At 46.4% G+C, this 26,140-nt stretch overlaps 1 protein-coding gene across 3 annotated transcripts in view; it reads left to right on the forward strand.

The window, feature by feature from the left end:
* Window positions 1-26,140, forward strand: part of EPG5 (ectopic P-granules 5 autophagy tethering factor) — a 162,903-nt gene that overhangs the window by 120,533 nt on the left and 16,230 nt on the right. For 2 of the 3 annotated variants that reach the window (XM_057313113.1, XM_057313114.1), the window contains exon 44: window positions 9,249-10,692. The exons of the other annotated variant lie outside the window; for it this stretch is intronic. In XM_057313113.1, coding sequence (XP_057169096.1) covers window positions 9,249-9,641 — 393 coding nt within the window. In that variant the 3' untranslated portion in view covers window positions 9,642-10,692. Of the gene's footprint in view, window positions 1-9,248; window positions 10,693-26,140 lie in introns of those variants that run through there. 3 annotated transcript variants of the gene reach the window in all.

Below are 26,140 nucleotides of genomic sequence, written 5' to 3' on the forward strand. Positions count from 1 at the left end.
ATGTAGTCATCGTTGACAGTGGTTACACTACCAAGCAGCATAAAAGGGAAATAGTAAAATCATTAAGCAAATCAATCCTGAAAAGCATGTCAACGTGCGCAGAACATCAAGATGTCAGATAGAAATATCCTACCCCAGGGGCAGAAAGTTCGTGGCTGTTGCAAGGAGGTCAACAGGAAGCTGGCTGAAAAGCAGCCGGGTGGGGGGCCGGCCAGCATGAGCCACTCCGCGCCTAGAGGCGAATGTTTTAGGGATAAAGGCTAATCTGTTCAAGCGAAGAGAGAGACAGAGACAGAAACAGAGAGCGGCTCTCAAATACAATAGATTAAAAAAATAGAAGATGATTTCTCTCCCACATGTCTGTCCCGAAGTGAGCTGTTGATGTCGGCAGGCGGCTGGCTTCTCCTGCTTCTCCTGGTCATCCCGGGATCCAGGCGCCTCCATACCGTTTCGCCCTCAACCCCTTCCCCTGCGGTATTGTTAGTGCCGTTGAAGGCCGAAGGTGGGAATCAGGCTTGGTCAAGGGGAAAGACGGAAATCCTAAGTCAGGTGGCTTGTGGTTTTGGTCATCCGTGATCCCAAAGTTGTATGCATCACACCCACTCCCACCCCATGGGCCCAGATTCAGTCATACAACCACACCCACTGCAAGGGAGCCCTGGAAGCGAGGTCACGAGCAAGGCGATCCTATGGCCAAGTTACAATTTATTACCATGGAAGAAGGGAACTCGTGTTGCTGGGTGGTTGCCTGTCTCTGCCATGCATGTTTGCTAGAACTCTAGAAAACTAAACTTTGGAACAGAATCGATTCCATAAACTCTAAGATGTCATTGAAGGACACACCCTTATTTTATCCAGCACTAAGAGACTGAGAAAAGAAAACCTCTCTACCTTTGTATAATTGTAAGATGCCATTGAGTGTAACATGTGTCCAGAATTCAGAAACGTGAAAATGTGAAAAAAATGGGCCTCTTAGAATGGATGAGATATAGTTCCTTTTTTAGTTTCTTGGTAATATATTCTCAATAAGAAAAGATTTTCAGAGGGGCCAGCCTGTCCTCCCGACGCTAGAAGGAGCCGTATGGAAGAGATGCAGGTCTGTGTTCAGGCCAGGGTTTGACAGACAGTCTTCATCGGGTTAAGGAGGCTTTTCCTTCGACTCCTGGTTTGCTGAGAGCTGTTAGCGTGAATTAGTGTGGAGTTTTCTCAAAACCTTCTTCTGCTTTTATTGAGAGAATCATGAGATGTTTCCTCTTTAGTGAATTATTGATTGGTCTTTCCTAATGGAACCAGCCTTGTGTTCCTGAGATAAACCACACCCGATGGTGATGTATTATCCCTTTTCCATATTTCTGGGTTCAAGTTGCTAACATTCTGTTGAGGATTGTTAATGTCCGTGAGGGATTCGATCTGCAGTTTTTGTTTCTTGCAGTGTCTGCGTCTGCTCTTGGCATTAGAGTAACGCTGGCCTCACAGAACGAGTCAGGAAATGTGTCCTCTGCTGTTTTCCCAAAGAGATTATGAGTTGATATTACATCTTCATGAAATATGTGGTAGAATTCCCCTTGCAAACCAAATCATCTGTGCCTAGAGTTTTCCTTTTGTTGGAAGGCTTAAAACTATGAATTTAGCCTGTTTGATAGAGTACTATTCAGATGATCTATTTCTTCTAGAGTAAGTTTTGGTAGGTCACGTATTTCAAGGAAATGGTCCATTTCATCCAAGTCCTTGAAATTGTGGGCACAGAATTGCCGATAATATTCCCTTATTGTCTCTTTAATGCCTGTGAGGTCTGTAGTAATATCATCTCTTTCATTCCTGAATTAACAGTACTTTATTTATTTTTTATAGGTTATTTAAAAATTTTTTTGATTTAAATTCAGTAATTAACATGTAGTGTATTACTAGTTTCAGAGGTAGAGTTCAGTGATGATATAACACCCATGCTCACTCCATCACGTGCCCTCCTTAATGCCCATCTCCCAGTTACCCCATCCCCCCACCCCCTCCCCTCCATCAACCCTCAGTTTGTTTCCTATGATTAAGAGTCTCTTATGGTTTGTCTCCCTCTCTGATTTTGTCTTGTCTTATTTTTCCTTCCCTTCCCCTATGATCCTCTGTTTTGAATTAAGAGTACTTTAAAAAGTTCAGATTCAAAAACTTGTGTCCCCGTGTCCTGTCCCCGGTCCTATGCTGGACACGCTCAGACGTGTGGGAGAGCAGCCGCAGTGCAACTGAGTGTGCTGTGATTGGGGGCTCAGCTCTCAGCCCCAAGCCTCGTTTCTCTACTCTGCTGTCAATGCTGAGGCTGGCTCTTGGCAAACCACATTTCTCAGACACGCTTGCTGGCCACTGGAAGGCACAGAGAGAGACTGGAAGGTGAGAGCTGGGCTTCCAGTACCTGTTAGCTTGGCTCCAGCAGCTGATGAGAGTTCTGGGTCCAGCCTCCAGATTCTTTTGACAATGGAAGCCTGTTGAGTCCCCTCAGGACTACAGCACCAGCCAGGCATGTCTGTCCCCCTCCCACCCTATCGTCTGAGCATTAGTGGCCCCCTTCATAGAGCTGGCCACCAGCTGTGCAGGGCCCCTTCCTGTGAGCTCCTAGACCTCAGTAACCTTATCTCCCCCCGCCCCCAGCCCTGGGAGGGGTAGCTGCTTCCTCTGGTTACTAATACTTGGGCTGCTCAGAATCTCCTATTTTCTCATTTCTCCTTCAATCCGTGTAACCAGTGGCTTATACTGTGTTTGATACGTGAACTCAGTAAATCTCCGTTTAAGAGGTCAGTTCTCCCCAAGTTCGTCTCTTAATTCAACACAATCTCAATCAAAATATCAATAAGCTTTTTTTTTCTACAAGCAGATTCTCAAATTTATATGGAAAGACAAAGGAACTAGAAGAGCCAGAATTGTTTGTCAGAAAAGAAGAATGCATTGGGAGGACTGTTGTTACGTGATTTCCAGAACCACGATAAAGGTGCAGAAACCAGGATAATGTGGTATCGGTGGGATGATAGCCACAAGGATCAATGAGACAGAACTGAGAGTCCAGAAATACCAATGCAGCCAACTGACTTTTGACAAAAGTCCAAAGGCAATTCTATGGAGAGAGGACAATCTTTTCAACAAACGGTTTTGGAACAATTGGATGCCCCTATACCAAGTTAGATAGATAGATAGACAGATAGCTAGCTAAGTTTTAAAAAGGGCCTTGACCCATAACTCACACCTTATACAAAAATTAACCGAAAATATAGTATAGACCAAAGCGTGAAATATAAAACTATAAAATTTCTGGGGGAAAACAGGGAAAAAAAATTTGTAAGCTTAGGTGAGGCAAAGGATACTAATTTTAAAAAATAGTAAACTGGATTTTGTTAAAATTAAAACATTGACTCTCCAAAAGACACTGTTAAGAGAATGAAAAGACAAGCCACAGACTGGGAGAAAATATCTGCAAATCACATCTCTGACAGAGGATCTGTATCCTGAATATACAAAGAGCTCTCACAAACCAACAATAAGAAAAGAATAATTAAAAAATATATCAGTAGATTCGAACAGACATTTCACCAGCGAAGATATACAGATGGCCCATAAGGTCATGAAAGCATGCCCAATGTCCTTAGTCTTAAAGGAAATGCGAATTCAATTCACAGTGAGATGCCGCTCCACACCCGTTAGAATGGCGAACATAAGGGATCCGGACAATTCAGATGCTGAAGAGCCACAGGTGTGGCTGGTGGGAATGCACAGCGGTACTGTGCCCCACGGCGGACAGTCTGTCGGTTTCTTACAAAGTTAGAGAAGTTAAGCAGTTTTTACCGTGCAGCCCTGCAGTCCACTCCTAGGTACCTACCCGGTGAAATAAAAATTTACGTTTCAAAACGTCCGTGTGGGAATGTGTATAGCATGTGTATTCATGCTCACCCTAAACAGAGACAGCTGGATGTCCCTCACAGTAAGTGACACCTGTCATACATGCAGACAGCAGAGTGCTGTGCGTGGACGGCAAGGAACACACTGCCGAGTTACACAATAGCCTGGATGAACGAACTGCATTTTGCTTGGTGGGAGAAGACAGGCTCAAAAGGGTACCTGTGGTATGATTCTGTTCATGGAACAGGCAAAAACCATAGGGACAGGACACAGATCAGTGTTACTTACCCGGGTAGGGGCCCAGGAAGGGGTTGACTACAAGGGGGCAGCAGGAGGGAATTTGGAGGGAATAGAACTGTCCCGTATCATGATTGGGGCATGAACACATGATTCTATTTGTCAAATTGCAAATGCAAACGTATGGAATTATAGACTACAAAGGATGAATTTTACATCTGTAATTTAAGGAAATTAACCAGGATATGGGGAGAACCCCAAATGGAATACAAAAGATAACAAAACACCTGAATGTATTACAACAGAATAACTTAGCCTGCAGGAGAGAATACAGAACTAGCCTCAGTTTCTTGGGAAAACCGTGTTTTGACTGAATGCCCGAGTTAAGACAAAACACTGCGCATAATCACTGTACTGTAGTTAGTAAATTTGTTTCTCATAAGGGTAGAGCTGGAGACTCTGAAACTATGTATGTGTCCATGAGCGCTGAACAGATGAGCAGATACGATGTGGATGATGAGCCAGGTTTCTCTCAGCTGGAGAGAAAGAGCTGCAGTTAAGGGCAAAGTCTAAATGACCCTTGTGACCCTGGATCGGAATTGCAGGTGTCAGAGCACAGTCTTGGTTTTAAAGTGCATATACAGATAGATGCAGAGCCCATAGAGCTCTCAGTGCAGAGGCTGGCAGGTTGCGGCGTGTCTCACACTCGATAGACAGTAGCTATGTATGTGTATGGATAGACACATGTTACATATATGCATTCATATGTAAAACATACGCATACCTACATGCATATAACACGGGCATGTCGACACAGGTGTATATATGCATAATGGCTGCTCAATTAGATGATTCTGTTTGTTTGTGTTATTGGTCAATACGCTGATGCTGCCTTTCCCCAGTCTCTCTGGGCTGGCCCATTGGTGGCTTTTCAGTAGGGTGACTATAATTTACTATCCAAACCAGGACACATTTGTCTGGGACAAGTGCTAAACAGTTGGGACCACCAGTAAAATAGTCATAAAGTGTGACTGTCCTGGGCTAATCAGGCATGTGGTTACTCTTCTAGAAAGAGCCCCAATTATGAATTTCTTGGCAGAATCTCTCAAAGGCTTAATGGATCTACATATGAATACTGGGGTAGGGGAGGAGAATGGAGAGTGGGAGAAGGCGTTCATCTTCCCAGTTATTGAAGGCAGAATACTGCTCTTTCCTTTTGAGTTCCTTTGCCTCAGTTTTCCTGGGAGTCACCATCTGAGAGGATTAGGATGTATGTGTATAAGCCTCTGGAGGGTGAGCTGTAAATCGATGCCAGCGTCCTCATAGTTGAGGAAGCACTGAGAGTATGAATCCGGGGCCATTGTGATTTATATGCCCAGTAATGTTGTGCAGTATACAACCTGCACAACTGTATGTGGTCACCCCGTATGAATACTTGCGAGAAGGAAGGGTTGGAACATGACACCAGGATTGTTTCTGGGGGTACTTTGGGCCCTTCTCTGTCACCTGACACTCTTAATCGGGTTTAATCTGGTGAAAGTGAACCCCCCAGCTGGCCTAGGTCAGTGGAACTAGGGTGTTAACCTCAGGAGTGGCAGTGGGTGGAAATGTAGCAGCAAGGAGCAATGGCAGAAGGAACCTGCAGGAATTTCCAGTTGGAGGCCACAGGGTTACAGGTGGAAAGGATTTTCTCATTCCTTTGCACCTGCTGATTCCATGCCCTGGTAAGATAACACCCCAATTCACAGACGGGGCCGTCTGCAAGGCTTGGGTGGCCAGGAAGTCCAGGAGATCAGATCAGATCTCCCCTGAGAGGCTTCCAGAGATGAGGGGATTCCCCTGAGACATGGCTTGAGGAGTCTGAGGCTGAGAGCAGGCCAGTGGGCCAGCAGCTCACACCACTGAGGCTGGGAAAAGGACAGACAGTTCAGGGTTTCCTAAGTCATTCTCTACTGGGGTAAACGGGGCCACGTCCTCTTGCTAGTTCTGAATTAAGATGGGGCTTGTTGTTCCTTTCCTAGTCTTCTTTCCATTTTCTCTTCTCTGGGAACCCCAGTTTTAAAAATCTCTCTGCGTCATTTACCCCTCTACGCTATAGATCACATGGGAAAGGCCGTGTGGCCTCCCGATGGCGCTGCACTGACTTCCAGCGTCGCCACTCACTACAGTGTGACTTTGGGCAAGCATTATTTTCTCCGTAAAGCATGGGTGATGGTGGCCTCCTCGTGCTGCTGCAGCGAGGACAACAGGGCGAGCTTCACCGGAGACTTCGCCTGCTGGTTGCTCCCATAGCAAGAACGCCGCTGATCTTCAGAAAGGGGCGGGGTCGTCTTGTTACTCTGGGGTCCCCCTTGTATGGAATGTGTACAGATGCAGATTCTGATAAAAACCAGTATGAATTCAAGAGTCAGATGGGAGACGGTAGCAGAAAATAGATACCTATCAGAGGTCAAAATGATTTCAAGAACTTTAGAGATGCTTGGCCGGCTGGTTAGCAAACCCATCTTTTGTTCATAAAAGCAGGTGCTCTGAGGACCTGGGCAAGTGCTCGTTATTAGTTTCAGTTGCTTTGGGAAGCAGTACAATTGCTTTTAAAAATACCATTGTGTGATTTATGTAATTTAGACATCGATCTCTTCTCTGTGTGCTCAGTGATCCCCAAATCCTCTCACCCTCCTCCTGCTCTCCCTCCCAAGCTGCTCAGACAGCACCCCTTGCCCTGACAGCTGTGCTTCGTCCCTGGCTACGAGCTCCAAAGATCCAGACTGGGGTGCCTGGGTGGCTCAGTTGTTAAGCGTCTGCCTTCCGCTCAGGGCGTGATCCCAGCGTTCTGGGATCGAGCCCCGCATCAGGCTTCTCCGCTGGGAGCCTGCTTCTTCCTCTCCCACTCCCCCTGCTTGTGTTCCCTCTCTCACTGGCTGTCTCTCTGTCAAATAAATAAATAAAATCTTAAAAAAAAAAAACCCCAAAGATCCAGACCTTTCTCCTGTCTGTGCTTCAAAGCTGCCCTTCCCCAGAGAGGAGTTGTCGGTCGATGAAACAAAGCAGAGTTCATAAACGGTCTGCAAAACAGAGGGAACATAGCGCATCTAAGAAAATGGCATTTCCAACCACTGGAGTGATATGGATTCTTTAATAACTGATGCTGGGAGAACCAGTGAGTTATTTAGATAGAAAAATAAAGCTAGATATTGTCCTTACTTTTTAATCTATATTCCAGATGGTACAATTACTTGAAGGTAGACGTTGAAACCAAGGAAGTGCTAGTAGAAGGCATGAATGACTTTTAAAGATTTTTATTTTATTTGACGGAGACAGAGAGAGCATAAGTAAGGGGAGCAGCAGGCAGAAGGAGAGGGAGAAGCAGGCTCCCTGCAGAGCAGGGAGCGGGATGCGGGGCTCGATCCCAGGGGCTCGATCCCAGGACTCGATCCCAGGACTCGATCCCAGGACTCCAGGATCATGACCTGAGCCGAAGGCAAATGCTTAACCGACTGAGCCACCCAGGCGCCCCAAGGGCATGAATGACTTTTAAAGTGAACCGTAAAGTGGAGATCCTTCTAACTTCGGGGGCGCCAAAGTTAGAAATTAATTTTAAACTTGACTAGTTCAAAACTTAAACATTATGTAGGGGGAAAAAGGCACAAGGCAAACGACAAAGTGTGGGAAAACATTCGCAGCATATATGATAGATAAAGATATGTTTCCTATAAACAGGTATAGGAATAGTTCATAGAAAAGAAATAAAATTGGCTGATCAACTTAACACTGATTTTAAAACAGCAAATCAACTCAACAAGGAAATACCATGTTGGACCTATCAGGTGGGCAACATTTTAAAGCTACATTGAAGCCTTGCATTCCCGAGGGTAGGAAGATGGGCTGTCAGTAACACAGACAAATGTATCAACCAGTCATCTTTTTGGGAAATGAATTGACATAATCAGGATTGCAAATGCGTATATCCTCTCTTCCAACAATTCTACTCCAAGAACTTTACTTTCTAGAACTTTCTTTTTTGCCTAAGCTGGCAAAAATACACATATTAGAATCTTCCTTGCAGCATTATTTTGTTATGGTAAACAATCTGATAAGTACTGTAGACACATCTTAGCGTCGGACGCTCTGAGCCTATTTTACAGACAGGATAGATCTCTATGTGCTGACTTAGGAGGATTCTCGAGATACATTATCAAATGGAAGGAGCAAGGTGTAGAATAATATATATAGATAGTGAGATTTCAGCTATGTTAAGGAGAAAGGACTATCAGCTTTTCTATGTGTAGATACTTTCTGGAAGAACTCAGAAGATTAAAGGCAATTGCATCTGGGGAGTTGAGATGATTTTAATATAGGTCCAGAAGTATACTCCTCCCCTCCAAGGGTGAAGCCTAATTCCTCTGTGGTTGGACTCAGTGACTTGTATCTAATGAGTAGAATGTGGAAAAAGTGATACTGAAATTTCTGAAACTGAATCTTCCAAGTCACTGTGGCTTCCTTCCCGCTCTCTCTTTTGGATCATGCACTCTGGGGGAAAGCAACTGCCTCTTCAAAATTGTTATCTGAACATTTTTTAGAATTCCGTGTTGGTAGTTTTGCTATATAGCATTGCGTCCCCCACCCCCATGGCTCTCTAACAATCACGATATACAGTCTCAACTTTCACAGTCTAATTAACTATTGTCCTATGTCACATAAATATAGAACCCTTGCAACCATATAGGTCCACTGATCACCCCCCAGGGGAATATAGATCTGACAAAGAACATTTCCTTTGTATGACAGCTGACGTGTACCTAGGTTATAAATACAAGACAGTGTTATAATTTTCGTTTGGAATAGTCCTATATGTTTGAAAGAAATTAAGATGGAAAAACCAGTCTTTTATATTTACCAGATAATTATCATTTTGGATGCCCTTCATTCCTTCCTAAAGATTCGTATCTTCATTTCGTCTCATTTCTCTTCAGCCTGAAGAATTTCCTTTGGCATTTCCGTAACGCAGGTCTGCTGGTAACAAATTCTTTCAGTTTTCTTTTATCTGAAAAAAATCTTTATTTTGCCTTCATACTTGATAAATATTTTTTTTCCTGGATATAGAATTCTGAGCTATATTTTTTCTTTCTTTCTTTCAGCCCTCCGAGATGTGGATCCACTGTCTTCTGGCCTCCATCACTTCTGAAACCAGTTCTTTGAATCACTGTTGCCTTCTCTGTAACATGTCGCTTTTCTCTGCACCCTTTCAAGATGGTCTCTCTACCCTTGGTTTTCAGAAGTTTGACTCTAATGTGCCCAAGCACGGTTTTCTTTCATTTAAACTGCTTGAGGCTCGCCGAGCTTTCTTTCCCCAAGTTTGGGGATTCTTTGGTCACTATGTCTTCAAATATTTTTTTTCCTGCCCCATTCCTCTCTCTTTTCCTTCTAGGACTCTGTGTATGTTAGTCCTGTCCATAGTTAGACCTTTCCTATGGGCTCCATCGTTTTTCTCCGTATTCTTCAGGTTGGATGTTTTATTGATCTCTCTTTAGATTCACTGACTCTTTCCTCTGTTTTCTCCACTCTGTTAAGCCCATCCAGTTAATTTTTTAAAAATTTAGGTAGTGCCTTTTTCGGTTATAGAATTTCCCTTCGATTCTTTTTTACGGTAGATTTTATTTATCTGCTAACGCCGTCTTCCCGTCATTACTCATCGTGCTCCTTCACACCCTTTAGCACAGTCCGAATCGCTGCTTTGACATCATTTCCTGCCCGGTTCAACATCTGCATTGTCTTGAGCTTGGTTTTTGTTGAATGTCTTTCGCCTTCGGCATGGTCCCCCTTTTCTTCATAGGTCCAGAGAGTTGGGGATTGTATTTCAGATAGTGCGATTGTTATGTTGGACAGACTGGGTGTGCTGTATTCCTTCAACAAGGTTTGAATTTTTGCTTTTGCAAATAATTAACTTGGTTGGGCTCAGACTGCAAACTCTGTTTTTAGGATGACACCTCAAATCCCAGCTTAGCCGTCTTACCCTTAGCTGGGCTGCCTAACGTCTGTCCTGCAGACAGGTGACTCGGGGTCAGGCAGAAACTTGAGCAAGAGTCTATACATGGAAGTTGAGACTTTTTCTCTCTGTCCCTCTCCTTTCCCAGGTTCCACCATACTTTCCAGCAGCTGTGGTTACCCCCAAATTCTGGTCGCCCCTGGTTCTGGTTCTTCAGGCCACAAAGACTGTGGGGTCTCTATCAGTCTTAGGGACCCCTCAGGACGCTGACCGTAGCTTGCCCCCAGGCTGAGAGCATAAAAACAGGGTACTCACCTCATACTGTTTCCTTCTTCCAAGTATCAACTTTCCTCTAGCATCTGTAGCTCTTGTCTACTCTCCAAGACCTTCAGCCTTCAGACTGGGGGGTTGTTTTTTTGTTTGTTTGTTTGTTTTGTTTTGTTTTTGTCCGGAGCTGATGGCTGTCGTCTCCAGGAGGGCTGGTACAGTACAAGCTTTCTCATCCTTACCCAAGGTGGAACACAGTCCAGACACTGGATTCTCCACCGCTGAGATATAGTGACTGTCACTTAATAAAATGCTGATCTAGCTTCATCGAATATTCTAGAAAGGGTCCTTGCCCTGAGAAGTGTCTGAAACAGTGGGGTTCTAGACACTATGTTAGACTGGTGATGTTTTTTGAAGGATAATTTTTGTCAATGCTTGTTCAACTGCACTTTTTTTTTCTGCAGAGAAAGTAATGGCTGCGTCCGCAAACAGGAGATATTGACTCATCTCGGGTTAAGCCAGGCTTTGAGGGTGACTCACTGTGCCTTCGGAGACGGGGGTGGGGAATGACCAAGTGGGTGGGTCTTCTGCTAATGCCTGGCTCTGACTTGGCTAGATTTAGAACAAATTGATTCTGATTTGGGAAAGGTATGAACTTGATTTTCCAGGTCATTAAGAGGCATCTTCTGTTCCCTTTTATTTACCATCAAGAAGGCATGAGATCCTAGGACGTGATTAGAAACAAGCAAATAAATGTAATTTGTATTAAGTCATTCAGTCACGCAGAGCTCTGCTGGGGGTGGAAGGTGAGGGGGTGCTAGGACCGTGGGGACAAGTCAGAGGCCGTAGGCACAACCGGGTCCTGTTTAGTCACCCTTTCCTCCTTTCTTTGAGCCCTGAGGGGGGTGGGTTGGATGTTTGGGGGTAGTTAGGAAGGACCTGAGTCTCACAGATTGGCGCCAGCATTTGTCATAGCTTTGGTCTTCTGTGACTTGGGAGCTCTGGGGCTGTTGGAGGGCTCTGTAAAGTGTTTTCCCTTTTCTCCTCTATAAAACTGTGGTGAAGGCACCTTCCGGTGCCTGGAAACTCCAGGGAGGGGCCTCTCCACCTTATCAGCTCTCACCAGAGGGGAGATCATGGTAATGGGAGCCCAGATAGGAGCGGTTGGGGCAGGAGAGAGTGGACGCTAGAGGGTGACACCACCTTTCCTCCAGGTCCACCCTAGAGCTGAGGGGGGGCGGCCAGGACCCCGAGAACCCCACGGTGCAGTGAGAAAGCGCAGCCCTCCACAGTGGGCACTGCCCTCACCTCCCAGGAGAGCTGAGAAGGGCAATGGGGGCCACATCCTGCCCTGGGGTCGGACCTCAAAAACCACCACCTGGGCTTCCTCTCCCTGGGCTGAGCTCCCGCTTCTGACCTTGAGAAGGAAACACGCCCTTCTTCTCACGGGCTTGTCCTTCCTGGGGGGTGAGACTGGAGGTGGCTTAAAGCGGTGGGAGGAGGGGGGAGGGAGGGGTTGAAGGAGGGGAGAAAACGGAAGGGGATGGTGGAGGGGGTGGAGGGCCAATGTCACCAGTTCTGTGTTGCGATTTCTACTCAGCTCAGTGACCCCTTTTCCCTGCCACCCCCCCCAAATTTGGAAAGGTCCTCTGTTTGCATCTCTAATTTATTAACTATCAAGTTCGTGCTCACCAGCACCTTCCATCAAACTTAAAAAAGTAGGAGGAGGATGCCTTGGAATCTCTTCACTCTCTCTTTACAAACGTTTCTGATTTCCCCACAACCGATTTCCCGTCCTTCCAAAGAGCCGGCAGCCCCGGCCCTTCCCAGAGGCTTTCCCTGATCAGGGCAGGGGGCTCAGGTGGTGGTTCTGAAGGTGTGGGTTTCAGCTTGCAAACCGCCGGTGCTCGCCCGGGGCTCCCCGCCCTGGGACGTCAGGGCCCCGGTTCCTGAGCCAGCCGGTAGAATGGACGCATCTCCCCCCCAGGCTGGAAGTGTGGTGCAGGAGGGGGAAGCTCCAAGATCAGAGGGTGACCCGGCTCACACGTTTGTCAAGACGTGGGACCTCCAGTGACCACTGTGCCGCTGAGTGAACTCTCTCACCAGCTTTTGTTTTTACTTTTACTTTTTAGCTATTCCTCCCCCGCCATCGTGGCGCTGCACGCCCCTTGTAGACATGTTGACTGATACAGAAAATGATAAAGAGATTGTAGGAAATCACCCATGGGTGTCCTCCCCGCTGGTAACATCGGTATATTCCCTTCCGGTCCCCTTCCTTTCACATCCCTTCTTTGTGTATGAGATCAAAGAGCGTGTGCTCTGTTCTCCACGCCTTTTACAACTTAACCCTGTACCAGTAGGATTGTGCTGGGACATGAAAATTCTGTAAGCATCATTTAAATGGCCGCATGACATGCTGTCAAAAGCATATGCCTATTTTAGTTAACAATGGGCCTATTTTGGGGGATGTGCAAGGTGTTTCCACTTTTAAGTTATTATAAATGAATCTGAAAAGAACATGTTGGTGCACAAGCCTTTAGGACACATTCCAGGAGTGGGACGACCGGAAGGACTGGTTTCCCTTAATCCTGGGCAGACTGAGCCTTTCCCCAGCCTCCAGTCCTTCAGCCCCATTATGAGCTTCAGGCCTATTCTTAAGTGAGTTACTATATTCCACCTCAGGACTTTCTCCAAGTCTGTGCCAGTTCACGTTCCCACTAGCGACCGGATGGGCATTCAGGTTATTTGGAAAAGCCACCTGCAAGCTAGAAAAATCTTTATGTTGCTTTGATCGCAAGGAAAGTTGTGCACCCCGATCCCCATCACGAGCAGTCAGTCCCTGGAGCCTGTCCCCCAAATAGTGACAATATGAACTGTCCCTAGAGAATCAACAACTCCTTGGCGAATGCCAACTTTGTTCTGAGTGTTCTGTGTATGTAAGCTCATCCTCACGGCAACCCTGAGAGATCGTGGCATTCCCATTCTATAGATGAAGAAACAGGGGCTCAGAGAAGAGAAGGCATCTGTCCAAGGGCACACGAGTGGGAGGCAGGGAGAGGTGTAGACCCAGATGGTCTGGCCCCTAAACCCCCGCTGGTGCTGCACAGCACGGGGGTCAAGGAAGGGGGCAGAGCCCTGTGACTAAGTGCCAAGCTGGGGAGTCAGGGGTGAGTGTGAGGTGGGGTTGCTCTGATTTTGGTTCTGGTTGTGGTTTTGGCCTCACAACCTGGGTCATCCGCTACTGAGATCGAGGCCGACTGGTGCCTAAGGGCTTCTGCTCAAGGCTGTGTCCCTAGAAGGACAGATCTTATGATTCATTTTTATTTTCAGGCTTTGAAATATAATTGACAGATTGACATACTGTGTAAGTTTAAGCTACACAACATAGCGATCTGGTATATGTATGTATTGCAAAATGATGATCACAATACGTTTAGGGTTTTTTCCTAAGGTTTTATTTATTTATGTGAGAGAGAGAGAGAGAACGAGTGGTAGGGAGGGGCAGAGGAACAGGGAGGGAGAAGCAGACTCTGCTGAGCAGAAAGTCTGACACAGGGCTTGATCGCAGGACCGGGAGACCATGACCTGAGCTGCAGGCAGATGGAGCCACCCCACGATTAGGTTAGTTAACACAACCATCACTGTACAAAGTTACAATTTTTGTTTTGTTTTGTTTTGTTTTGGTGCCGAGAGTTTTTCAAATCTACTCTCCTAGCACTTTCAACTACACAGTATAGCATATTGTTAACTATAGTCACCATGCTGTACTTTACATCCTTAGAATTTACTCGTCTCATAACTGCAAGCTTGGGCCCTCTGGCCGCCTTCACCCCATTGGCACCCCCACCGCTGGCAACCACCAATCTTCTTAATGTTTCTGAGTTTGGTTTTTCTAGATTCCACCTGTAAGTGAGATCACACAGTATTTGTCTTTCTTTGTCTGACTCATTTCACTTAGCATAATGCCCTCACATTTCATCCATGTTGTCGCAAAAGGCAGCATTTCCTTTTTATGGCTGAATAATATTCCATTAGATCTAGATCTCTATATCACGTTTTTCATTATATATAAATCATATTTTCTTTATCCATTCATCTGTTGATGGACACTTAGGTTGTTTCCATATGTTGGGCGACTGGGAATAGATTTATTTAAGTAATTAATTTATTTTAGAGAGAGAGGGAGAGAGAGCAGGGGGAGGGACAGAGAGAGGATCTCAAACAGACTCTGTGCAGAGCATAGAGCCCAACATGGGGCTCACTCTCACCATCCTGAGATCATGACCTGAGCCAAAATCAAGAGTCGGCTGCTCAACTGACTGAGCCACCCGGGTGCTCCCGGGCTATTGGGAATAATGCTGCAATGAACATGGGGGTAGGTAGCTCTTCGAGACAGAGATTTTCTTTCCTTCGGATGCACACCCAGAAGTGGAATTGCTGGATCGTATGGTAGTTCTATTTTTAATTTTTTGAGAAAACTCCATCCTGTTTTTTCTAGTGGCTGCTCCAATCTACATTTCCACCGACCGTGCACAGGGATTCCCTTTCCTCTGCATCCCCGCCAAGCCTGGATATCGCTTGTCTTTTGGACAATAGCCATTCTCGTTGGTGTGAAGTGGTAGCTCATAGTGGTTTTGATTTGCCAAATCTTGTGCTAATTTTAACGCAGGTGGATGGAGACTTTCCAAAGCTGCTGTTTCTGTCCCATTTCCAAGGTCCAGGCTGCAGGGGACCAGGGACCACATTTCCCTGAGTAGAGGCAGTGCAGTTGCCCTCCTGCTTTGGGGGAAAGCATCCTTGGACACGTAACCTCCTACAAACACAAATTTAATAGCTGAAAAAATATGATTATTTATATGCTCATCTGTGCGCAGTTTTTTCTTTTTTGGTTTACTCTTCATTCTCCCTTCCCTCCATTTCTCTTTCTGCATCGTGTCCTGCCCCAGTCAGGTAACCCCAGGTCACAACTACTGTCCCTCCTGTTCTACATGTTATTGAATGCCCACACACGCGTGCATGTAAGATCTGTGTGCATACCTGTATCTGCATATGAACACAAGTATTTACATGTACAGCAATATTTGGTGAGTCATATGACCTCCTGACTGTACTTGCTTTTTTTTATCCAACCATGCCTCCCTGAGACCCCTTTAAGCCACCTGTTATATGTCTAATTTGTTCTGTTAAATAGTTGCATAATATTCATGATGCGGTTGTACCCATATTTTTTATCTATTCCCCTATTCATGGTCATTCCATTTTTCCCCCTCACTCTAAGGTCTGCTGCCACAAATGCTCTCACACATCTGTACTAGTGATTTAATTCTATAGGATGGACTCCCAGCAGGGGGATTGCAAGGTCAAAAGTCATATGAGTTTGGAATTTTAGTGATAGCATTAGATGGCTGTCTAAAATGATTGTGATATTTTGTATTCCACCCACAGTAGGACAGTTTCACTCCATCCACACCAGCAACAGGAGTTATAGCTTTTCGGCGTTTTTTTGCCCTTCAGAAGGGCTTAAAGTGATATTTTGTTGCTATGTAACATTTATTTCCTGCTAGTGAATTTGAGCGTCTTACCATGTCTGCAGACTATCTGAACATGCAACTCTGGATTTTTTTTTTTCTAGTTTGATTTGTCCACTATCTTTGCAATGACTGCCTTTTTCTTACCACATTTGTATGTGCTGTTTGTGTGTTTTAAGTATTAACTTTGTACCATCTACATTATTAATATTTTTCCTTTGGCTGTTGCTTTACTATTGTTTGTTTAGGGGATAGTTTACTGTTCAAAGGACTTTTGTTTTCTTTGTAATTTTTCCTGGCCAAATATACCTATCTTTTCTTTTATAGGTTTTAGGTTCTCAATCTTGATTAAGAACATGTTTTCTGATCTTATTTCATATATATTGTGTTTTAGTTTGCTGGTGCTGCCATGACAAAGTACCGTAGACTGGGGCACTTAAATGACAGAATGTTATTTCTTGCAGTTCCAGAGGCCGGGAAGTCCAAGATCAAGGAGCTGGAAAATTTGATTTCTGGGCAGGGCTCTCTTCCTGGCTTATAAACTTTATCATCCAATTAATTTTTAATTACTCGATTAAAAAATAACTGAATTCAACATGGAATTGCATGAATTTTATATACATACTTCCGGAGAATTGGTATTTTTTGAAATCAACTCTTCATTTGTTTCATTGTTCCCTTCATAGGTCTTGTGCCTTTCTTGTTAAATTTACTTTCCCAAAACCTGCTAATCATGAGATCTCTGGTATACTACTGTGATCTCTTGTCTTCAAAGATGATTGCCAGCCCCTGCCCCCATTCCTTCACCATCCAGCTACTCTTTCTAGAAAGAGATGGGATCGATTCCTCTTTCCCTTGACTTTGGGCTGGTCTTATGACTTTGCTTTTCCCCACAGAATGTGGTGGAAGTGACACATTGTGGCTTCCAACCCGAGACCTTAAAACATCTTTCAGCTTCTGCTTTTGCACTCTTGGAAGTCAGCTGCCATTTAAAGGGGTTGGGCTGGAACACCTGCGTGGTTCCGTCAGCTGAGCGTCTGGCTCTTGGTTTCTGCTCAGGTCGTGATCTCATGGGTTGTGAGGTCAAGCCCTGCATGGGCCTCTGTGCTCCGTGGGGGAGTCTGCTTGAGATTCTTTCCCTCTCTCCCTCGGCCTTTCCCCTGTTCGTGCTCCATCTCTCTCTCTCAAATAAATAAATAAATCTTGAAAAAAAATAAAGGAGCTCAGGTTGGACCACAGAATGGACAAAAGCCATGTAGACAGAGGGAGGTCTCATCAGTGCCCAGCATTTCTGGCCACTCCAGCTAAGGTACCGGACATGTGAGTGAAGCCATGGTAGGTGTCCTACCCCAGCTATGTGTCTAGCTGAGTGCAGCCCTGTGAACAACTCCTGCCAACACCACAAAGAGAAGAAACTCCTAGCTGAGCCCAGCTGGAAGCACAATCATAAGAAACAATAAATTTTTGTTTTAAGCCACTAATTTTGAGGTAGCTTATTATGAAGCAATAAATAACCAAAACACATACAAAAGACTACAAAAGTATATGACAGTTACACACACACACACACACACACACACACACACACACACACACACTGGGATCCCACCACCTAGTTCTGGAATAAAAATTACTTGTTGCATAGGAGCTCCTTGCTCACGTCCTCTTCCCTCCCTGCCAGAGATAACTACTACCCTGAATTTCCTGTTAATCATTCCTTCACTTTTTAAAAAAAGATTTATTTATTTATTTATTTGAGAGGGGCGGTGGGTCAGAGTGAGAGGGAGAGAGAGAATCTCAAGCAGACTCCCCACTGAGTGCAGAGCCCGACGCAGGGCTGGACGAAAGGCTCAGATCTCCCAACCCTGAGATTGTGACCTGAGCCAAAATCAAGGGTCAGAAGCTTAACCAACTGAACCCCCAGGCGCCCCCATTCCCTCACTTTTATGTAGGTGCATGTTCGGACATCTACGTATGTGTCCTAAAACAATACTTTAGTTTTGACTTTTGCACAAAACGCATCATGCCGTATGTATGCTTTGTCACTGTTTTTGCTTAATATTTTATTTTTAAGATTTATCCACATTGATGAATTAGCAGCAGTTCATTCATTTTCCACACTGTTCTGCACTCTATTCTTGATAACATTTGGATTGTTCCAGTATTTTGCTTCTATGCTGTGAATATCTATTTTAAATTACATTTCAAAAATATTTTTTATTTGGCTAAAATTTTTATCAAGGTGAAAAAAATTGGAAAATTCGATCCATTTAAAAACATGTACGTCGTTTTCAAGGGTAACTAGATATACAAGGCTTTTTACAAGAATATAGCCGTCCCTTCCTATCCAGCTCCCCCCATCTATTTTCCTACTCCTCCAAGCCAACCACTTCCAACTTTTAACTGATTATTTCGTTCTCTCTGTCCACATCTCTACATTACATGCTTATAATGCTGCTTGATTTTTTGAGGATTTCGTTCTTTTTCCTATGAAACTTGTCACCTCGATGCGTATGGCATCTTCCCATTCCTTCATCCTGCCATATAATTATGTTGTAATCGTTCCTGGATGCATACTATGACGCTGGAAGTGCTTTCACAGTTGTTCACTCTACATCTTGCAATGTCACCAATAGGATAGCTATTCCTTCTTCTTGGGGGAAGACTGAGGAGGGGGCCGTGCAAAGGGGCACGAAGTTGTTCTCCCTTCTATGTATGATTTGAATTTTTGCAACTGAAACTCCAGACTTTATATTTAATTTTCTTTGCTTGGACCATCATTCTAGCTGTGAACTAGCCTCGAACACTGGATTGTCCTTCATCTGTATCCCCCCAGCCTAGCACAGTGGCTGATAGGCACTGGTAGGAGCCAATGACTCGTTGGACGGTACGAATTGAGCAGAGCATCCAGATTGCCTGACGCCCACTCTGCTAATCTGTCTTCCGTCCACAAGGCTCCCAAGAGACATGGACTCACAAAGAACTCTTGCAAATGAGAATCAGCGCACCTCAGTACTGTCTGGGCCCGTGTCCAACACCGACGCGTTCTCCCCGAGCGTGGCATTCTAGCAAAGAGGGGTTGGATCATGGATCGCAAGCAACACGCCATTCTGTAATTTTATAGGCAAATGAAACTAAAAGGTCTGTAGGGTCTGTAATTATTCTGTTAGCCAGAATCAGGGCTGCCCTCCCAGGCAAGTTCTTTTTTAATTCTTTGGTTGTAATGAATGGAAATTTTGAGAACCCAAGAGTCTGAGATTGGGTCAAGGAGTTTCATTTCCCTTTCCTCCCTGTAAGCTATTATGCCTGTGGTTGCTGCCTGGTTCCCTCCGGGGGGAGCCAGCAATCAGATGCTCTTAGGTGTAAAAAGATCCACTCTCCACAGTGAGGCAAAGGGCAATGGCTTGCCCAGGGCCTGACCCGAGGCCAGCATTGTTCCTTGACTAAGTATTCCTGGGGGCAGGATTTTGAATTTTTTTATTATGTCCCTCGGGGCAGACATGAAGAGACCAAGATGACATCCAAACACAACCTTCTTTTACTTTGATTTAGAACAACGATAGACAAGTTTTCTATCCATTTATTTGTACCAATAAAGCCAGCATGGTTTCTAAGCAAAAGGCACCTTGAGTGGTAGGTCTGTGGAGGCTTTGCGCTCTCCTCTCTCACTGCACGTGGGCCTCGGTGGACCTTACTTAGCAACAACAGACAACGATAACCGTTAATCCAACTTTGCTTCCCTGCAGATGGAGAAGAGCTTCGCGTGGACATGTCAGGGGAACTCAGGCTCTATGTTGGGGACTTTCCAGAAGGTCTTTCGAAACCCTACTTGTCTCCCTTAAGAAAACATAGGACACCTTTTGGAATGTGTGCTATGTTCTATAATTTATCAAGGATTATTGTTGGTGAATCTAATGACACTTTGGACATTAGTTTTTAAAATAATTGATTTTAAAATAATAGGGTGCAAAATATTTGAGCCTAGACAGAATGTCAGGTGGAGTATGTAGGAGCTTTCTGATTCTTTTCTCTTACAAGTGTGGCTGTAGGCCGTTTGTCGGTCCTGGGGATAGCAGTCCCCGTACCTGGCCACAGGCCTGGGCTCATGACTTGGGCCCGGCTGGCTGTGGAACCCCCAGTCTTGGCGACAGTGATCAGTTCTGGCTGGGAGGCCTGAAGTTTGGCGGGAGCCTGGGACTGGTCTACAGACACCTGTGCTGAGGCTGCTGGGTTCGGGGAGGGGAGGCTTGACTGAGAGTTGTCTCCCCTGCCACATGCAGACTGTCTCTGCAGAGTGAAGCGAAGGAGACAAGCAGAGATGACAGAAATCACGAGAGAGGAGAAGTGAGGGAAAGGACAAAGCCCTGAGAGTGAACGTAGTGCGACCCACAAGTCCTGGCTGCCCCAAGGCCTCCTTCCGGCCTTCCAGGCAGGAGACCTTTGTCCCATAGTTCTTCGCACTCGGGGATGGCACTGGGCCTCCCCGCAGGGGCACCAGCCACCCTCCTCTCCAAAATCCCCTCCCTCCTCTCGATCAGCTCAGATGCATTCAGTCTCCTGCATTCGAGAATCCTCACTAACAGACCATGTGAGGCTCGCATTCTTTCTCTGTGTCTACTTGGCCTTTTCCGACTTGAGGATAACCTTCGCTGGTGAAAATGTTCGAGAAGAGGCGCTGATGAGTCCTGCTTTCTTTCTGTTCTTGCTTTAACTTTACAGCCCCTTTTCCAGGATCCAGCTGGCCCTTTTCTGCTTTCTCTGAGCATAACTTGACTCAACCATTTGGAATCCTTGGCTGTTTTCTTTAATCCTGTTCATTCCGGACTTTGGATATTTTTACACTCCTCATAGAATTTCAGTCTACACTTGTAAAGCTCCTCCTTCCATTTTCTGGATATAGTATCATTAACTTTGAAACATATATAGGTACATATTACATATTTTTATATATAAAATCATAAAACGAAGATGTGTTTATGATAAAGAATGTGAAAATCCAGAAGCGGCGAAAGGAGAAAAATTATTAAATAATGTAAAATAATACAATAATGTCCTCCCTGCATCCAGAGAAAAATATTAATGTTTTTGTATGTGGTCTTCTCGTGTTTTCCATGCATTTCTATGTATCCACGCTATTTTAAAATCCAGCTTCAACGGGAGGAGAGAAATCACTGCCTCCCAAGGATTTTGTCCCCTTCATGGCTTTGGGTAGTTCTTTCTTTTTGCTCCGATGTAAATCCTGAGAAGCCGCACCACTTTCTCTGTCACTGCCTCTCTTTTCTAGCTTGACATTGTCAGAGAGGCCAGGCTATGCCTCGTCGGGGGCTCCGATGGAGGCAGAGCGGGACTTCTGGGGCAGGCCCGCCCCTGCTGCCCGTCCCCGGGCCTGCTGCATCTGGGTTATGGTACATGTTGGGGGAGGAAGATCCAGGCCTTCCATCGGCTGTGCGTGTTGCTAGCATGAGTGCACCTGCGTCCAGTGACCTTCCCTGAAACGCCAGCTTTCTGCCCGGGAGAGCGGGTTTCCACGGGGGGCGTTGTTCTCTGCGCTTTGCGGCCGCTTCCAGTCCTCCCGCTTACAAGTGCTCCGGCCCCGGCCCTTGCGAGGAGCACATCTGGATTTGAACACGGGTTTTGGCACTGACTCAGTCATGTGACCCCCGAACGAGCGACCTGGGGAGGCTTTAGGATCTGATGGCGCTCCTCTGAGGAGCGGGGGTAAGTGGCTCTGAAAGGGGCCGAGCCGGGCTTCTCGAAGGAGGCGATGATGCTGTCAGCTCAGGAATCCCAGGGAGGAGTCCCCACACCCCAGCTCAAACACTGCGAAATTCCACCCTCTCCTGCGCCCCAGAACCTGAAACGAGTTTTGTGGAGGTCAGAGCTTTTCTCTTTTTCTTCTAGACCTTTTATAGCCCCTTGGAGCTACAGTGGAGCGGGGGGTCATGGTAGTGTGAGGGGTCAGTGACTGATAGCAAATATCGTGAAAGTGTTCTGTACAGAGTAAAGGAGAGAGGGAGAGAGAGAGCAGTGGGGCCTGAAAAGGAGGGGCCCGGGGTGGGGACAGGAAAGAGGGCAGCAGGGGGAGGCAGCCACAGACAGTGCTCTGGCTTTGGACGAGCTGACGGTTGTTTAATCCTTTGTTGTCTCTTGGACGTGTTGTGGCTGAGAACCAGCCGCCTTGCGGCTGGGGCTCGCCGGTGCCTTTGTTGGCTGTCTGGAGCCGTTCCACCTGCCAGCGGCTCTTTGCGTGAATAAAATGGATGGTGTTGAGGTCTGGGAAGCAATGAGATTTCAAGGAGATGTCTCCCATCTGGATATGCATAGAAAGATGTGTAGTGGATCTGGGCTCACTGGGCACGTATCAGTTATTTGAGAGAGGCTTCCAGAAGAGGGTGGGACTCTCTGGGGCCTGAGGGTCCATCCTGGGGACATGCTGGTACCGGGCAAACCTACAGGTGGGACAGCTGGGAGGTTGGAGAGTGGATGACTACAAGAGGACACCCAGTTTTCCAGCACCCCCAGCTGCCTGCTCGGAGTAGGGGGCAGGGCGAGGTCTGGCACCTTCTCCAGCTCCCGAGACCCTGCTGGATGCCACCAGATAGCAGGTTGGATGAATGTTGAGACCAGGCTGGGTGTAAGAGTGTAAGTTGAGGAGGATGAATAAATGAGTAAGAGAGGCAACCGACTGGAAATATTTAGGATGAAGAAAAAGGTGGGGCAGGAGAAATCAGGGAAAAAACTATCAACCAAGCTGACTTTTCTTTATTCTGATCAGAGGACTTTTCTGCCCAAGAGCCAGGGTAGAATTCAAGGATGGCCAGCGTTCATTCATTTAGCCAACAACTAACTACTCATCTGACAGCCGTTATGGGTGCTGGGCATACAGAGAAGAGGGCGGTCTCTATTTGCAAGTCACCGAGGGCACATTCTCCCTCCGCGCGTTGGCTCACACCATCCCCCCGCCCGGCCCTCTCTCCCCTTCTCTCCATCTATTCCAGGCGTTCTCAGCCTCAGCACTGTTGGCCACTGGGATGGATGTTTCTTTGCTGTGGTGACTGTTCTGTGCCTTGTAGAACTTTGAGCAGCACCCTGACCCCTACCCACTAGCTGTCACTGCCCCTCCTGAATTGTGACATCCAAAAATGTGTTGAGACATTGCCAGATATCCAATGGGGGGCAATGGAACCAGGGGTCCACTTTGACTTGATCCATATTTCATAACCTTACTCGGGTCCTCCTCCATGAGGCTTGCTTTAGCTGCTTCTGCTCAATTGGATTCCCCCTTCCTTTGGGCTCCCTCCCATGCCAGACCTGGCTGCTGCAAGGCCGTTCGAACTGTAACCTTCTCCCTGCCCCCCCCCCCCCCCCCCCCCCCCCCCGCCGATCTCTGCAAGAAGACAGTCCTGGCGGTGGTCCTGGAGCTGCAGATTGCTTTCAGGCACGGTGGCAAGCCTCTGGCCTCTCCAAGAACGAGCTGCTTCCATTCAGCCAGGGAGACCCAGCTTCCTCAACTCTCAAATCCAGCGCACTGCTAGGTCAGAAATTTTCAACCATCCATCATGAAAGATATGGAGGGGCCAGGTGGGTAGGGTTCTAGGTACCCATTCTCTCTAAAAGAAGCAGATTGTATGTTTTATACACCGAGTTTCTGTCTAGTGTTTTGTCGGGAGTGCACCACAGAGGGAAAAGTAATGTCAAAAACTATTAGATTATCTTAAAGAGTTTTCTAACATTGGATAACGAGATCTCATCTGTATTCATTCTGTCCCTCAGGCGTGAGGGCTTCAAGGCCTGCTACCTTGGTGCTTTCCAAGAGCCAACTAGCTCAGTGCTGGGTTCACAGAAGGTTCGATAAGCATCTGCTGTTTGAGAGTGTTTTCACTCCAGTGCCAGAGATGATTTTACTCGGATGTGGGCCCTGGCATTTGAAATCTCACAGAGCCCCGCACTTTGACTGGTCTTGTGCTGGGGGCCGTGCAGCCTGCAGTCCCTGAGCTTGCCCATGGCCCCGTGGCCCTTGGAGAGCAGGGACGATGGTTCGCTGCTCCTGGATGGGGGTGAATCTGTCTGTGGCTTAGGCTTCCCTTTCCTCCAGGCAGAGCTGGCAGTTGGAATCGATGGCTCCCCAACGAGGAAGCAATTAAGTCCGTCAGACAATGCTGCCTGGTTTTGAAATCCCATGGGTTTAAGTAGGCTTAGAAGGACCAGTGTGAGAATTAACGCAATACATTCTTTCATTCTTTATGTTGGCTGGAGCGAGGGAAGGAAACCAATAAAAAGAATCCTTTTTCTTCTGTTCTCACCCTTCTAGGCACCCCTGCAACAGCTCCCTCAAACAACCCCATGCCCCACCTCCTGATTCATTTCTCTACTCATGTCCCTCCACTGCCCGAAAGCTCTGATCTTCATCTCTATCCAGATCCCATATCAGGCTTCTGTTTCTAGTAGAGGCAGTCCAGCTACTCTGGGCCAACCTTCCTTCTGAAAGCAACTAAAACAATCTGAAGAAAATATTACAGAAATGTTTTCCCTACAACATCAAAAAGCAAATAGGATAGCGCGGGATTAGCAAGCCAAAATCAGAAGACAGAAATCCGGAGAGGTGAGCGTGGCATTTCGGGCTACATTTGCCCAGGAGGCACTGGCTGGCCAGTCTTCATGCAGTTTTTGCACCTGCTACAATGATGTGTCCCCTAGCTACCCTGATTCCTCTGTCCACCAGACTCCTAGCGCCTTAACGGACCGACGCACTCAAGGTTGGATTTATTATGTACTCTTTGTACCGTGGTTTATTTGGAGGATGAGTTCTATTTTTCCTAGAGTATAGGTTTCTGAAGGACAAGGATCATGTCTTCAGTTGTGTCTATCACAGTGCCCTGCACGGCGAGACATGAAGTAAATAACTGTTACAGAAATCGGTAACCATGAAAGGCCATTTAATATCTGCGACTCATTGTCTCAACTGTTAAAATGCTTAAAACAATATCTGGTCTAACCTAATTCACAAGATTGCTGAGAGGCTCAAATGGGCTTGTAGATATGAAAGAGCTTGGATCATGTAATATGCTGTAGAGAATTACTAACAGTAATGAGCATTGACGATCACTCAGCCATTGGGTATTTATAACAGGAGGAAGGAATGATCGATGATTAGAGGTTAATGAGAATCAAAAGTCATTGTCTGAGCCCTCGGGTCACTGGCACCGGGATTCACGTCTTCCCTTCACTCACTTCTGCAGTGATGTTTCCCGACGACGTCTTCTATGATTGGTGTTGTGTTGGGTCTGGGTGTGCAGAAACAGTTTCTGCCCACCTCTCGCTCCATCTGGTGAGCGATCAGGTTTAACAGAGATACTTACAAAGTGCCAGAAGAGCACTGAGGGGAGACACCTGACATGAGAAGAGAGGTACTAGGAGGCCTTCCTGGAAGAGGTGACCACTAAAACAAGTTCTGAGGGACAAATAGAAGACAGTCAATGGAAGAAAAGAGCTATTTCAAGAAGAGGCGACAGTCTGTGTAAAGGACTGTTTTTGAAATCCCATGGGTTTAAGTAAGATTCAAAGAGCAAGGCTTCTTCAGGAAAGTTTTAGCAGTTTTCTGCAGAGGATGAGGCCTGTTGACTCAAGAGCCTGAGAGTTACACGAGGACCATGGTAGTGAGGGCCTCATGTGGCTTCACGCCCAGCTCTAAGTATGCGCTCTCTTCTCTCCGAGAGACTGTCTAGATCATGTCCTCCAGCCATTCTGAAACTGCAGCTCGAATCAGAACCTCTTGGAGAGCTTGTTCAAAGACATTCTGCTGGGCTCACCCCCGAGCTTCCTATTTAGTAGCTGGGGGGGTGGGGTGGGTGGGGATTTGCATTTCTGGCAAGTTCCCAGGACCACTTTGGTGGTCCATGGAGGCTTCAGAGAGGAAGTGGGGCTGGAAGTGGACTTCAGAGGGGTAGAGGGAAGGAGAGGGGCCTCTCCAGGTTTGAGAGTGGCCTAGGGGGGCGGTGAGATGTGGAGGAGGAGGGGGAGGGGGAAGCTCCGGTAGGTGGAGGTGTGTGTTGGCACGTGGAGCTGGCTCTCCACCAGCGGATATGGTCTTTATACAGACCTTTATATTTCGGGTGACCAGCCACCTGGTAAGGCCACAGGATGTGCTGCCTCCGACTTAGGACAAAGACAGAGTAACACAATTCTGCGGACTCTGGCTTTTCTGCTTCTCTCAGAGCCATTGGGAAAATGGCACATGGCTGGGCAGGTG

The sequence above is a fragment of the Ursus arctos genome, unplaced genomic scaffold (genome assembly GCF_023065955.2).
Source record: "Ursus arctos isolate Adak ecotype North America unplaced genomic scaffold, UrsArc2.0 scaffold_17, whole genome shotgun sequence".
Classification (NCBI taxonomy): domain Eukaryota; kingdom Metazoa; phylum Chordata; class Mammalia; order Carnivora; family Ursidae; genus Ursus; species Ursus arctos.